This window comes from Arachis ipaensis, chromosome B03, assembly GCF_000816755.2.
Source record: "Arachis ipaensis cultivar K30076 chromosome B03, Araip1.1, whole genome shotgun sequence".
NCBI classification, from domain to species: Eukaryota; Viridiplantae; Streptophyta; class Magnoliopsida; order Fabales; family Fabaceae; genus Arachis; species Arachis ipaensis.
Window position 1 is genome coordinate 23449667 of NC_029787.2, and position 16852 is coordinate 23466518.

General features: G+C 43.4%; 1 protein-coding gene across 1 annotated transcript; it reads right to left on the minus strand.

Moving 5' to 3' along the window:
* LOC107632592 lies at positions 13352 to 14570 on the minus strand. The gene is made up of 2 exons (XM_016336258.1): positions 13879 to 14570; positions 13352 to 13688 (listed from the first exon to the last, which is right to left on the minus strand). Exons 1-2 carry the CDS (start codon positions 14568 to 14570, stop codon positions 13352 to 13354), a joined length of 1029 nt encoding a protein of 342 aa, XP_016191744.1.

Genomic DNA, 16852 nt, shown 5'->3' on the forward strand with positions numbered 1-16852 from the left:
CTTAATTTGGAATTAGCTAGTAGAAATTTTGTAGAAGCTGTGTGCCCATTGAACTATGGTGTCGTTATTGTTCATGTTAATGACAATAATTTTGTAATCTGACCCAAATGATGCACAACTCAGATTTTTTTTTTCTTTTTTCTTACTATAATGATGCTTGTTATGTTTTATGGCATGACTCAGATATTTTTTTTATATATGTATATATACATTTTAAAAGTAGCTATGTGTTCATATCCTGTTCCAATAATAAAGGCCCAGGATCCAAGCAAAGAAGCCCAACCCAAAGGGTTGGCCCTCACCCAGTACCAGCCTTCATCCCAAGAAGTCGGTACTGAACACGACCTGCTCCAAAGAAGTCGGATACGAGGGTTAGCTGACAGATAACACTCATTCGAATGAGTAACTGCCCCTAGAAACTCTCTAACCACTTCATAGAGCCATATCTTAACCTCCCTAAGATATGGGAACGGTTATCCACCTAAAAAGGTGGCACTACTTCAGCGGTGGTTATTGGTTCACCACTATAAATACACTGACACCATTCAGGTATCTCTAAGTTCCAATACTTTCTAACCTGCTCACACTCTTGCTAACTTAGGCATCGGAGTGTCTTTGCAGGTACCACCCCCCATTCTTTCACACGTACAAGTCGGACGGAGGAACACCGAGTAACAGATCCACTCGAAAACTACCTCCTTCATACGTTTGGGCCAACCAATGCCATCCAGCCCATTAATCTCCGGTTACCCACCGTAACATTGGCGCCGTTGCCGGGGACCCGAGAGATCAACCAGTGATGGCGGATAGATCCCTTGAAGAGGGTCATGTGGAGACAGATTCTAAACAAGAGAATCTGAACACTGAAAACAATGAGGCAGACCAGACCCTTCACCAGGAAGCCAATGATCAACACAGGGAAGGCACCTCCGGAATCAAAAACCCGAAGGTAAATTCTTCGGAGGGGCGCGAATCAGAGAAAGAAGGACCATCCCACGCAATTGAGCTCACGGGATTAGTCCACAGTCGCCTCAAGCAGCTAGAACAGGAACGGGAGCGACAAAAGGAAACCGAAAAGAACCTAAAAGAGGAGATGGAGCGACGAAAAGAGTTAGAAAGAAAACTTTTAAAGTTAGAATCCTCCCTCAAAGGTCAGAACTCCCACGACGGTAGAGAAGATTCGCCCTTAGGGGAGAAGATCCTTTTAGTGAGGACATAATGAGGGCAAAAGTTTCGAAAAATTTTAGAAGCCCCGATATGAACCTCTACGACGGAACCACTGATCCAAAGCATCATTTGAGCAACTTTAAAAGTCGGATGTATCTGGCTGACGCTTCTGATGCTACGCGATGCAAAGCTTTTCCGACAACCTTGTCAAAAGCAGCGATGAAGTGGTTCGACAGCCTCCCTCCGAGGTCGATTACCAGTTTTGAAGACCTCTCAAGGAAGTTCTTGATGAGGTTCTCCATCTAGAAAGACAAAGTAAAATATGCACCAAGTCTCCTGGGAATAAAACAGGAGGTCGGGGAGTCCTTACGGGCCTATATGGAAAGGTTCAACAAAGCATGTTTGGAGATTCAAGACCTGCCCACCGAGGCAGTCATCATGGGGCTAGTCAATGGTCTTAGAGAAGGTCCCTTCTCACAGTCCATATCCAAAAGACACCCCATCTCTCTAAGTGATGTACAGGAAAGAGCTGAAAAGTACATCAATATGGAAGAAAATGCTAAGCTAAGAGACCTGAGTGGGCGACCTGGTCATCCTCCCTCGACAAAAGAGAGGAAGAGGGAAGCCAAGAAGAAGGAAGAACTCGGCCTCGATAGGCCAAGAAAATATCACTCTTATACTCCACTAAAAGTTCCTGTAGTGGATGTATACAGAGAAATTTGCAATACCGAAAGGCTGCCCCCTCCCAGGCCCATTAAAAATAAAAGAGGGGGGAGCCGCGGTGATTACTGTGAGTACCATAAGATATATGGGCACTCCACAAACGACTGTTACGACCTTAAAAATGTGATAGAAAAACTGGCCAGAGAAGGTCGGCTTGACAGATATCTCATAGAAAGGTCGGACAGTCATGGAAAAAGAAAGCGAGATGATATGGATAGAAGATACCCACCACCACAAACTCCGGAGAGACATATCCATATGATCTCAGGAGGGTTTGCGGGAGGGGGACTCACAAAATCTTCTCGTAAAAGACATCTCAAGAGAGTTTACTAGGTCGGAGAGGAGTCATCTGACCTCCCTACCATTTCATTCACGAAGGAGGATGGGCAAGGAATAATCCCAGGGCACGATGACCCAGTGGTAATTACCATGATCCTGGCAAATGCCCATCTCCACAGAACACTAGTAGACCAAGGAAGTTCAGCGGACATCCTCTTTAAGCCCGCTTTCGACAAACTGGGATTAGATGAGAAAGAGTTAAGAGCCTACCCCGACACCTTGTACGGATTAGGCGACACGCCAATAAAGTCACTAGGATTTTTGCCCCTCCACACCACCTTTGGAAAGGGGGAAAAATCAAAGACTCTGAGTATAGACTTCATAGTCATCGAAGTAGGGTCAGCCTATAATGCTTTAATTGGCAGAACTACCCTTAATCGACTCGGAGCGGTGGTATCGACGCCCCACCTCTGCATGAAATTCCCGACCTCAACGGGGATAGCAACGGTGAGGGGAGATCAGAAGTTGGCAAGGAAATGCTACAATGAAAGCCTAAACCTGAGAGGAAAGAACAAAGAAATCCACACAATAGAGCTCGGTGGAGCAAGGATTAAAGAAGAGCTGCGACCACAGCCCGGGGGAAAAACCGAGGAGATTCAGGTCGGCGAAGAGGAAGGAAAAACCACCCACATAGGAGCCAACCTAGGGGAAATCCTAAGACAAGGGTTGACTAAGCTCCTAAGAGATAATTCCGATCTCTTCGCCTGGAAGGCCTCCGACATGCCTGGGATAGATCCCGAGCTCATGTCCCACAAACTCTCGGTCTACTCGGGGTCCCGACCTGTGCAACAAAGAAGACGCAAGCTCGGCCCAGAGCGAGCCCTAGTAGTGAAAGAGCAAGTACAGGCGCTCCTGGAAGCTGGCTTCATCAGAGAAGTCAAATACCCAACATGGCTAGCCAATGTAGTGCTAGTCAAAAAACAAAATGGCAAATAGAGGATGTGCGTCGACTATACCGACTTAAATAAGGCATGTCCCAAGGACCCTTATCCACTACCAAGCATTGATGCCCTAGTAAACTCTAGCTCGGGGTATCAATACGTGTCGTTCATGGACGCCTACTCGGGGTATAACCAAATCCCGATGTACGAGCCAGACCAAGAGAAGACATCATTCATCACACCCAGAGCCAACTTTTGCTACGTGGTCATGCCATTCGGATTAAAAAACGCAGGAGCCACCTACCAGAGGTTGATGAATAAGGTGTTTGCCTCTCACCTAGGAAGCTTAATGGAAGTATACGTCGACGATATGCTGGTAAAGACCAAGAAAGAAGTCGACCTCTTGCCTGACCTTTCACAAGTCTTTGACACCATAAGGTCGCACGGGATGAGACTAAATCCTGCAAAGTGCGCCTTCGCGGTGGAGGCAGGAAAATTTCTGGGATTCATGCTAACGCAAAGAGGGATCGAAGCCAATCCCGATAAGTGCAGAGCTATCCTGGAAATGAGAAGTCCGACTTATTTAAGAGAAGTCCAACAACTTAACGGCCGACTTGCAGCTCTCTCCAGGTTTTTGGCAGGATCAGCACTAAGATCCCTTCCACTGTTCTCCCTATTGAGAAAGGGACACCAGTTTGAATGGACTCCCGAATGCGAGGAGGCGTTCCAGGAGTTCAAAAAATTTTTGAGCCAACCTCCTATTTTGACCCGATCTGTAGCCGGAAAAGACATCGTCCTATACCTATCCGTGGCAGACAAGGCTGTCTCAGCAGCCTTGATAAGAGAAGACGAGGACGGTCAACACCCAATCTATTTCATCAGTAAAGTTCTACAGGGCCCTGAGCTAAGGTACCACAAACTAGAGAAATTTTCCTACTCCTTAGTGGTAGCCTCACGAAGACTACGGCCTTACTTTCAAGCTCATACAATAAGAGTCCGCACGAACCAACCCATGAAGCAAATCCTCCAAAAGACGGATGTTGCAGGAAGAATGGTTCAATGGGCAATAGAGCTCTCCGAGTTCGACTTGAAGTATGAAACTCGGACGGTGATTAAAGCCCAGTGCCTCACCGACTTTATTGCAGAATACGCAGGAGATCAAGAGGATAAACCAACTACATGGAAACTCTATGTAGATGGATCCTCCAACAAAACAGGAAGTGGTGCAGGCATAATATTGGTAGATGAAAGGGGAACCCAGATAGAGGTTTCCCTCAAGTTTGAATTCCCAGCTTCAAATAATCAGGCAGAGTATGAAGCCTTGATCGCAGGACTGAAGCTGGCAGAAGAAGTCGGTGCTACAAAGGTGATGATATACAGCGACTCCCAAGTGGTGACCTCCCAAATAAGTGGAGAATATCAGGCAAAGGACCCAAACATGAAGAGGTACTTGGAAAAAACTTTGGAGCACCTTGGGCGCTTTGCAGAAACCGAGGTGAAACACATAACTCGGGATCTAAACAGCAGAGCAGATGCCCTATCCAAGTTAGCAAGTACTAAGCCAGGAGGAAATAACAGAAGCCTGATTCAAGAGACTCTCCAGGAACCTTCAGTGGTAAAAATAGAAGACAAACAAGAAGTCTTCGAAGTGGTCGGATTAAACCTCGGATGGATGAACCCCTTAGTCGAATACCTGAAATTCGACATCCTCCCCAAGGAGGAAAAGGAGGCCAAGAAAATCCGAAGAAAAGCACAACACTACACCTTGGCAAGAAATATCCTCTACAGAAGAGGGATATCAACGCCATTATTAAAATGTGTACCGACCTCCAGAACCACCGAGGTATTAGAGGAAGTACATAGTGGAATCTGCGGAAACCATTTCAGAGCAAAGTCATTAGCCAGAAAAGTAATCCGAGCCGGATTCTATTGGCCAACCTTGCAGAAAGATGCCACAGAGTTTGTGAAAAAGTGCCAACAATGTCAAATGCACGCAAATTTCCACGTGGCTCCTCCAGAGGAGCTCATTAGCATCAATTCTCCGTGGCCCTTTGCAAAATGGGGAATGGATTTGTTAGGCCATTTTCCTCAGGCGCCAGGACAAGTCAGGTACCTAATAGTGGGAATAGATTATTTCACAAAGTGGATAGAAGCAGAACCACTGGCCACTATCACTGCACAAAGAAGTCGGAGGTTCCTCTACAAAAATATCATCACAAGGTATGGGATACCTTATTCCATTACCACAGACAATGGAACCCAGTTCACCGACTCCACCTTTAGAAGCCTAGTAGCCGGTATGAACATCAAACACCAGTTCACCTCGGTGGAACACCCACAAGCCAATGGGCAAGCCGAAGCAGCCAACAAAATCATACTGGCAGGGCTGAAGAAAAGATTACAAGATGCGAAAGGAGCTTGGGCTAAAGAGCTCCCACAAGTACTATGGGCTTACAGAACAACCCCCCAATCCGCCACTGGAGAAACACACTTCCGACTAGTTTATGGCGTAGAAGCCATGATCCCAATAGAGGTCAATGAGCAAAGCCCAAGAGTGATTTTTCACGATGAGATCGGGAATATACAGGGGCACAAAGAGGAGCTCGACTTGCTCCCCGAAGTCCGAGAAGAAGCCCAGATAAGAAAAGCAGCGTTGAAGCAAAGGATGACCGCAAGATACAACAAAAAAGTCATTCGAAGGAGTTTCACCCCAGATGACTTGGTCCTAATCAAAAACGACATTGGAGTCAACAAATCTGGGGAAGGAAAGCTCGCTGCTAATTGGAAAGGACCATACAAGATCAACGAGGTCTTAGGAAAAGGCTATTACAGGGTAACCGACTTCGACGGCAACGAGTTACCAAGATCATGGCATGCTTGTAATATGAAAAGGTACTACAGCTAAAAGCGAACCCTACTCCCTGATGTACTCTTTTCCCAACTTCATGATTTTTTCCCAAAATCAAAGGGTTTTTTCTGAAAAGGGTTTTTAACGAGGCATCACAGTAGGGGCTAAGGAAAAATAGATTGTCAAAAGCCCTTAGTAGCAATAAGGTACCTCCTCAATTAATAAAGATCTCTTTCATATATCTCTTTTAAATTCCCTTTTTTATTCTCTTTCTACAAAACGCGCCAATTTAAGCTCGACAAAACGTGAAAATCCCATGAACCGACCTAGATGGTCGTCAGGATAAAACGACGAGGTACAAGTCGGCGTAAAGAGGCTATGGAAGTCGATCATGATAAACTCGGGAGCAGTCCGACTCATAAGTCGGAATGCGAAACCGAGTAAAACTAAAATGAATCGCAAAAGTAACCTAAGTCACGAAAAGCTCAATAAAATGAAATTGAGTACTAGGAATAACGAAAAGAGATAGGAAAAAACTAAGAAAAGATTATAAGGCTGCCCCGAAGATAAAAAAGATTCAGAAAAGCAGACAAGCCCAAAGAAAAGATTTTTTCCAGAAAAGATCAAAAATCAAAAGAACTATGAATAGAAAAGCATGCACGCACAAGGTAACTCAAAACCCTTATCCAAAAAAAAGGGGTATTTATTTAATCGTTAAAATTAAACCCTTATCAAAAAAGGGTATGATAAAACTATTTTGTTTATGGCCTTAAAAGGCCAAAAATTGTTCAAACATCAACAAATAAATATAAAGAGTTTAAAAAGGGGGGGCCCACAGGCCGGACCCCCAATAGCCAACAAATTACTTCTTTGCAAGAGGAGTAGAAGGATCACCCTCCAACTCCCTCTCGTGCTCCTGATATATGCGAAGCCTGCCTTCCAGCTCCTCGACCCTCGAGGTCATCCCTAAAGAGCTGAGAGGAGTCTTCTCAAATATATCTAAGAGTTTGTCACAAACTCCCGCCTTGAGACTCTCCTCAACCACAACAGTGAGGTAGTGCCGAACAGAAACATCATCTATGCTCATACGAGCATGGGGATAAATGTTCTTTCGGACGAACGCAAGAGCGTCCGCCTCACCAGAAGCGCCAGACTCTAAGGTCTTACGCTTCCTCTTCTCTGGTTCAGGAGTAGGTCGGACAGAGGGGGTGGTAGAGAGAAAGCAGAAGAGGAAATCACAATAGGTTGGGAGGGAGTCCCGACGTTCCGAGGAGGAGGAGGAGGAGAGACAACCGCCCTAGCACCACCAGACCTGGCACGAGACCTCGCCTTGGCCTCCTGAACTCTTTGGTAAGACTCCTGGGCATTTGTTTTGGCCATCTCTGAAAAAAGCAACAATTGATAGATTAGACAAGTCGGAAGAATTAATCAGACAAGTCGAAAAACCAAATGAAAGCTACCTAGTTGCGCCTGGATAAAACTCGGAGACCCCTGGAGAAACTTTTTCGTGTCCAAGTACGGAGACCTCCCCCAAACTTCACGGAGGAATCCCACAATGGCTGCCTCCACATCATCCAGGTCGTCAAGACCATATTTTTCACAAGGGGAGGCCTCCAACCAGTATAAAGGAAAGCGGGGGGAAGAATTATCATCTAGGAAAAAGGGGTGGTGACCCTCTACAGCTTGCACTTTGAAAAAATAGTTTTTGAAGTCGTGGAAGGATTCATCAAAAAGGGTGAAAATTCTCCTACCTTGTATGGCTCGGAACGATACCCACTGTTGTTTATTGTTTAGCCCACTAAAGGGTTTTGTCATATGAAAAAGATGGAAAAATCTTTAAAGAAGTTGGGAACTCTAAAGCCTGGATGATGAATTGATAAATTTTCAAAAAACCCCAAGAGTTGGGGTGAAGCTGGGTAGGAGCGACTCGGCAATGACGTAAAACAGACATCTCAAAGTCTGAAAAAGGAAGAAAAACACCCAAACGGGTGATCATACACTCATACATAAAGAAAAAATGGGAGGCCGCCTCATTAGCCCTCCCAAAGCAAACCCGGTCTTCTGGACCTGGGGCCACTAACTCATACTTCGGCTCGTCCTCCTCAGAAGAACAAATTCTGTGGCGAGTACGAAGATGGGTGATAAACTCAGAATCGACTGAGATTTCCTCCCCTAAGACTGTGACATCAACCCAGTGAGAGAGAGCATCTACAGAAGCCATTTCTTTTTCTAAAAAACCAATACTCTCTAACCTGCTCACACTCTTGCTAACTTAGGCATCGGAGTGTCTTTGCAGGTACCACCCCCATTCTTTCACACGTACAAGTCGGACGGAGGAACACCGAGTAACAGATCCACTCGAAAACCACCTCATTCATACGTTTGGGCCAACCAACGCCATCCAGCCCATTAATCTCCGGTTACCCACCGTAACACTATGTATGTGAAATGTATCATATTACGAATTGGTAAGAGGTAATATGGAGTTTATGTTCCTCAGTTTTTTCACTTTCCAGCATTTGTTCTATTTCTGCTAAGTGATAAATTCTTCATTTCTTTGTAGTTTATTAACCTTTTAATTGTTTTCTTGGTTAATAACTAAAACTTGGGTTGGTTCAATTGATTTACTAGTTTTTGATTATTTAGAGACAATTGGTCTTTATTTCTGAACTAAACTGATTTAGTGATCATTTTCGGTTAACTCAATTTATTTCAATTCTCAGAACCATGATTCTCAAAGAAAATTATATTAAAAGTTTTTATACTAATAACAACAATAACCAAATCTTATTCCGCTAGGTGGAATCGACAAAATTTTTTATACTAACAACATAAAAATCTCAAAGTTATACTGACATAATATCAAGGGCAATTTACCCAAATAAATAAATAGGGTGAAAGCTTTACTCAAATACACAAAACAGAAATCCCTTACGTACATGTGCATTTTCACACTTCTATGTAAACCGTGGGAAGCTACCACGGTTTCTGATTTTAACATAAACCGTGGCAAGCTACTACGGATTATGGTGTTTGTGGTTTGTGTGTAAACCGTGGCAAGCTCCAACGGTTACGAAGAGAGAAAGCTAAGCATAAACCGTGGCAAGCTCCCACGGTTTTTGAAGAGTGCGACATGAACGTAAACCGCTATGGGTTACCAGGGTTTACGTGTGATGGTCTATAAATACATAATCCGCTGAAGCTTCTCACGGATCATTTGTGACACAAGGCAAAATTTGGGGGTTGTTGATTTGAGAGAATCTGTGAAAAGTAAAGAAGGTTGGAAAGAGGTTTAGTTGGTGGAGCATGGAGGATGAGGATCGCTTGTACCGACTAAATGGCGTCGCTCACGTGGCTGGATACATCGACGCCGAGGTTAGTTATTATTATTATTATTATTATTATTCTTATTATTATTAGTTATATAAATATTGATATTATTATGGTTGTTGTTAGTAGAATTATTTTTTTACATTTAATTTTTGTTATTATTCTGAGTGCATAGTATTAGTAGTTTTATTGTTATTATTATTATTGTTGTCCTCTTTTCTGATAATGGTAGTTATTATTGTTACTCTTAGATTTTGTTAGTATTGGACCGCTTATTATTATAATCACTGTTATTGCTATAATTAGGGAATTAAGAAAAACAATGTGAGGCTTGTAATAATTTTTTATAAATTACGTCTGATGTTATTAGTAATGGTCGTATGTTGAGGGATTTTGTTGCCCACATTTTGCAGCCTGTTAGGGTGATTAGCGGCGTTAGGAGACAACATGACCTTACACGACCGGATTATACCCTACCTGGAGACGGCGGGCTTGTATCATTTGGCTAGGCTGAACAGCCAGTGGTTCTGGGTTGATGAGCCTCTCCTTAGCGCATTTATTGAGCGGTGGCGTCTTGAGATGCACACCTTCCATATGCCCTTTGGTGAGTGCAGTATTACTTTGCAAGATGTGGCATATCAGCTGGGTTTGTCGATCGATGGTGAGCCCGTCAGCGGGTGCCTGACTGAGTTTGAGAATCTGATGGAGCACAGTAGACCAGCATGGGTGTGGTTCCGCGAGTTGTTTGGGGAGTTACCTCCGCAGAGTAAAGTAAAGCAGATGACAGTGTGCTACACATGGTTCCATGAGAGGTTCCGGGTTCTCCCAGCAGATGCTACTGATGAGACCGTGCGTATATATGCACGTGCTTATATTCTGATGCTATTGTCGTCTCAGCTGTTTGCGGACAAAAATGCAAATCGGGTCCACCTTCATTGGTTGCCTTATTTGGCATCGTTGGACGACTTGGGCAGATATAGCTGGGGTTCGGCTGCACTGGCCTGGTTGTATAGATGTCTTTGTCGTGGGACGAACAGAAACGTTGTTAACTTAGCCGAGCCGCTACAGCTTCTACAGTCTTGGATTTTCTGGAGGTTTCCCACGTTGAGGCCTAGTGGGTTTGATGTAATTGGGTTTCCTCTTGCCTCCAGGTACGGTTTATTATTTTTGGTTCACAAGTTGTTCAACATTATGTGTTATTTCTAGTTATGATATGATTTAAATTAAAATTGTAGGTGGGCTACGTTTATGCCGAGGAACGATCCAGGGGATCAAAGATTAGTGTCTGCACGCCTTTCCTTGGATTGATTGCGTGTCCACGATGTGAGTCATTTAGTTATTGCTCTTAGTTTCAGTGGTTTATGTTAAGTATCGTGGTCTGACGAAACCCTTACTATTTCGATACAGTTTGTGTGGGAGCCTTATTCTTCTGCCGAGGTTGGTGCTGTTATTCACCCGGAGATACTAGCTGACAAGCACCGTAGGCTATGGACGGCCGTCACTAGCCTGATATATTTTGCTGCGATTGAGTGGCATCAGGTCGACCGGATTCTACCGCAGTTTGGCAGTTTTCAGCATCTCCCTGAGCCAGCTCTGAACATAGATTGGCTACATGCGAAGGATGGAAGGGGTGGGGACAGGTGGTTCCCCACGTATTATCGGGAGTGGCATTAGCATTGGGAGAACCGGCTTCATTCATTCATCTGGGTCGATTGAGTCCTTGATCCCGATCCATCATCAGACTACCTGGAGTGGTGGTACCGTGTGACGCACAGATTTCTATCCCCAGATGTTGCATTTCAGGATCCTAGGCCAATTGTGTTGACTGAGGAGGCTCGTCACAGAGGGTCGTCGCAGGCACCTCCTAGAGTGCACGTTTACGACAGACCAGATAACAGGCGAGTAGATCGGCGTCAGCGTATAGGCACCCGTACCACGGATCGAGAGTGGCGAGAGCTGGCTGACCGTTTGGAGGAGGACATCCCTAGAGCTGATCATGGAGATGCGGCGGATTATCGTGTTCCTCGACGTAGAGGCAGACGACAGGCAGGGTGGGACGGCCGTGGAGGGGCTCGAGGTAGAGCACCTTCCGTTGATGATCAGGGCACTCAGTATGGTGTTGGTGAGGATGTAGTTGGTTCAGCCTCAGCTATGGATCAGGCGACCTACGATGTGGGTAGTAGCTCTCAGCTCTTTGGGAATGTCGCCCCACATGCGTTTGCTGGGTATACCACCGCGGCTGTTGGGATGGACATCGATGATCCTGTTACTGAGTCAGAGTTCTATAGGGATATAGCAGACATGCTCATGGATGATGATGGGACCCATTATAGGCTACAGATGCCTGACGACCAGTCCCAGTTTGCTGATCCACAGCCACAAACTGATGATGTTCTTCCTCAGTTGGCCGTTGATCTCAACGAGCCTGCAGCATCTCCGACTGACCCATGGATCCCTTTAGGAGGGACCCTAGCCTCAGCATTCAGCAGCGTTCCCGCACAGCCATCAGGACCAGTGGCAGAGCAAAGACCTAGGAGGGTGAGGCGTCCTCCATTGTGTGGCACCGGAGGTCACCTGCTCGGTCAGTTCGACGATGATGACAGTGACACCATTGAGGATTCTGATTAGTTATGTCATATTGTCATGTCCGGTAGGAACTATGTTAGTTTATGTTCTTCGCATGCTATTTAGCCTTATGTATTTCAGACTTCTGTAATTTATTATCTGCCATGTATTTGATAGTTAAAAAGGTTTGAGAATTGTCTAATATGTTATCTGCTATGTATTTGATAGTTTAAGCGGTTTGAGCTTCTATTATATACATTATTTCCGTCACAGTTATCATGCGCAGTCTAAATGATACCACATTGATGCAATCAAACATCTAAAATAAACGAATTTTATTCATATGAAATTAATGCAGAAAATCAACATGGTGACATTCATAGACTTAACCAACCATACATAACTCAGCTGAACAGTTAAAAAAACAACTAAAACAACAAGGTAATGGGATCTACGCATCCCCCCCGGTAGTATGTCTTCGCTGGTCACAGTTCCTCCGCGTATGCCCAGCCTGACGGCATAGCCCACAGCGCTTCGGCTGGTTCTCCAGAGACTGATCTATACTACCACAGATCCTGGTTGCCCTTGGACGACCTTCCTTTGCACGCCTCATGTTAGGATCAGGAATGATGGTTGGCCCAGCATATGGAGGCCATAAGTCTTCAGGGATAGGCGGAACAAAACCCTGCTTGTAAACGTTGAAAACTTCACTCATACGATAGACCTCGTGAACATATGACGCCAATTAAGGCGGGAGTAGGCGCAACATGCAATGGCGTGGCAACAAGGATAATGCAGCGCCTGAAAGTGGCCACAGTCGCATCTGTGATCTTTAAGGGAAACTCTATAGCTACCCAGCGAGAAGCGCCCAGTTGGTGTTGTCTCGGCCACGGTGTACTCCGATTGATGCCTGTCGTATAACGTGACAGTGAAGCACCTTGAGTCTCTTAGATTCCGATCAATTGCCTTGGCCAATGCCTGGCAAAATTCATTACCAGATCCGAGTTGTGCCTCTGCTGTTTGTCCCCGTACCACAAAAAGCTGAGCAAGCCTCCCGTAAGTTGACTGAACCAACGATGTGACCGGGAGGTTTCGAGTTCCCTTTAGCACCGAGTTCACACATTCACTGATATTGGTTGTCATGTGCCCGAACCGTCTACCACTATCCTTCCACAAGGGCGAATGCAATGGGGAGGATGTTGGAGTTCCCATCCTGCGCTATCACCAACAGCAATGTCCCTCCATACTTGCCATACAAGTGGGTACCGTCAATACTGACGAGGGGCTTGTAATGACGGAATGCCTTGATACAGGGTGGGAATGTCCAGAATAATCGGTGAAAGTACACCGTCGACTCATCAACCTCACCACGAAGCCAAACAGGAGAGGTCTTCAACACGGTTATTGTTCCGGCCATTGTTGACTGTACTCCTAGCATCCAACGTGGCAACTCCGCGTACGACTCTTTCCAATCTCCATATATTTGTACCACTGCCTTCTACTTCGCCATCCAAACCTTCCTGTAACTAGGCCTGAAACCATAATCGGCTTCTGTAGCTTGTTGCAGTACCTTTACCGTAACTGCAGCATCTGCCCTAACCAACGGAAGAATCCTCGCACAGATAACGTGGTAATCCAGCTGACGGTGATCACTGGAAATAGAGGTTGCCAAGCATGTGTGTGGCCCGTTGTACCTCCTAACCTCCCAAGTGCCCTTTCGTGCACGCAGTGCAATGCGAATCAACCAAGTACAACCCTTGCCGAATTGCTTGCAGTTTCCATGATACTTCAGATGATCTGATTCGATGACTCTATACTCAACACCTCGCCGGATGCTATAGTCCTTCACACTCAGCAGTCAGCACAGCCTCATCTTTATTCTGGAAAGATTGCCCAATCTGAAATTCTGTAGAAGAGCCCCCGACCGTGTTACCACCGTCCTCCTGTTGACCAAGAACCTCCAAGTTTAGTGTGGAGAAGTGTGGAGGGTACTGTTGAGAAGCAGAACTTGAAGGCCCATGCTACGCATGTGGATTGGCACCTGTGTCGTCGTCGCTGTCCCCGATGATATCGACAGGCTCCTGGTCAGAGTCATCGTCACACATTGCATTCTCTACTCTATCAGGTTCACCAAAGCCTTCCATATAAGGTAACTGGCAACCACCGGTGCCCACGACATCAGGCTGCTCAAAGATTCCTTCATTCTCCAACTGTACAGAACCAACAACCACCGTTCGCTCTAAATCAGCCGCGAACGTAGGGGAACCCACCGGCGGAAGATACGGTCTGACCGCAGGCATCAAACTAGACGCACCTCCCGCGGCAGTCGAGCTATGAAATGGAGCTGATGCCCCAGAACTATCGACACCAACCTCCAACTTCGCAAACAACTCGTGAATTCGGATCTCTGGAAAACTCCTAACACAATGGAACAGAACCCTAATATCTTCATCAGCCGCTAGCACAAAGGTATCATACTGAACACCCGTCGAGACAACTGCGATGGGAATCTTGTAGAATAGCTTCTTCACCCACTTCGTACCAAAGACGCCAAGCTTCTGCAAGATGCTGTTCTTTAGATCTGACAAAGTGCTTGACGAACTGATGAACACACTCAATGGTTCTTTGTCTGTGAACTTCACACCATGGCTTTTGCTTTTTTTAATTTTTCCAAAACAATGCACTAAGGCAAGAACACTCTCCTCCTCACTTGCCATTGTGAGAATGATCTCTTGTGCAAGTAGAATGTCACCCACATATATATAGAATTTCGGTGTTCCTAAACCGTTGTAACCTACAACGGTTTACGGTCAAATTTTCTCCTTCATAAACCGTTGGAGCTTGCCACGGTTTACACACAAACCACACAATTCATAATCCGTGGTAGGTTGCCACGGTTTATGTTAAAATTGTAAACCGTGGTAGCTTCTCACAGTTTACATAGAAGTGTCAATTTGCACAATCAGATAAGAAATATCTATTTTGTGTATTTGAGTAAAGCTTTCACCTATTTTATTTATTTGGGTAAATTACCCTAATATCAACGTTAAATAAAAATAAGATTTTTTTTTAGCTAACACAAAATCAGTCAATATGATTAACTATTTTAATTAAATTTCAAATAATGTTGTTCTCCCTTTAAACACAATATCATTGAGGTTTTAAAAAAAAAAAAATAATCAAATATTGAACGGGTTAAGTTATTGGTTGAGAAGTTTAGAGTCTTATTTAGAGTTCAGTTAGAATTATTGAATTATTTTTTAATTAAATAATATATAAAATTATACATGAAAATATCATCAGTCACATAATGCAACATTTTTAACTTACCACAAATTTCTTTGGTAAGTTGCCACTCCTCATTACCTAGCACAAATATATGAGTTGGGTCTTCGTGTCTTAATTGAGAAGAAACATCTCTATACAACTATGTAGTTTTTAATATCACATAAGTAGAGTTCCTTCTAAGAGAGAATGTGAATTTAAAGGGGATGTGAAGAAGAGAGCAAAAGGGGTAAAAGGAGAACAGAGAACTAAATCAGGTGGAGAGTACCAAGCACATCCATTTTGATTTGTTATTTTTGTTTTGATAAGGTATTGGTTTTGATTTGTTATTTGTTTTTTTAGGTTTTGATCTTAGATTTGAATATACTGATATTTTTATGATACTGTTTTTATATTTTAAATGCAAAAGAGAAAATGTCTGAGACATTAAAGCTGAAGATGTATTTTTTACAATCATTTAATTGGGTATTATTAAAGCAGTTAATATTTTAAATTGTGAATGATATTGTGAATTTATTGGCTGATTTTATATTTTATGTTGGCTAATAATTTTCTAAATTGTGAATAGAGGTGTTTTTGGATCGGATCCGATCTGCATATCCGCAGTATCCGAATCCGATCCGAAAATTACGGATATAGGTTCGATTCGCAAGGATATCGGATTGGATCCGATCCGTACACTAATAGGATCGAATTGCGGATTTTGTGTAGGTATTCGCATATCCGATCTGCAAAAATAAAGAAATCAATAAGTAATATTCTTTTTATGTTTTATTTCAACTAATAATTATCATATTTTTTTAACAAAAATAATTTTATAAATTATTTTTATGTTTTGCGGATATACTCGATTTGATTCGACCTGTAAATATGCGAGTTGCGATTCGAATTGGATCGGATCCAAATTTAAAAATTGTGGATATTGGATCCAATCCGATCCGCATTTACTCCTAACTGTAAATCATATTGTGACTATTTATTGGCTGCTTTATATTTTATATTGGCTGAGTAGCATTTTTCATGTTTAAAATTGACCAAATTCCATTATTTAATTGACAATTTTAGTTGTATACTATTAGTTACCTAAAAATACGGTTTCTTTTTGTCTCATTTAGTAATTACAGAATATTTAGAAAAATAAGGAATGCTAATAATTACTCTTCAATTCAATTTTAATTTTATCTTTTAACACATGATTAATTAGTTAATTGGTGTAAAATAAGCATAACAATTATTAATATATCTACTTATAGTACCAGGGCCATCCGTCTTGCCTTTGTAAAGTCTTATAGTCATTATAGAGTGATTAAGCTGGATCTCAATAGAGATTTGCAATTTATCAATACTAGCTAATAACTTATAAATACTAGGATTTAGTAAGAAGGCACAGATTGCTAGATTAATTAAGAGAAAATATAGGTAATCAATTTGATATCTATTTAATTCGGTAACTTAGCAGCTAATTTTTTAAAAAATCAATTTTTAAAATAAAAAAAAAAAGTAGATTTGCGCTTAAAAAATATGCACACTTTCATTCCAATGACGCCACATCCTCTTCCTTTAACTATTTCCGCCGTGCCCTTTGCGTCCAGCTTTTTTTATTGCGACGCCGCGGCATCCCCTTCTAACTCTCCTCGTCGTGCCTTCCGTGTGCAACTCCTCTCGTTGCGACGCCTTCTAATTTTTCAGTGTCTTTCTTCTCTAACTCACTTTC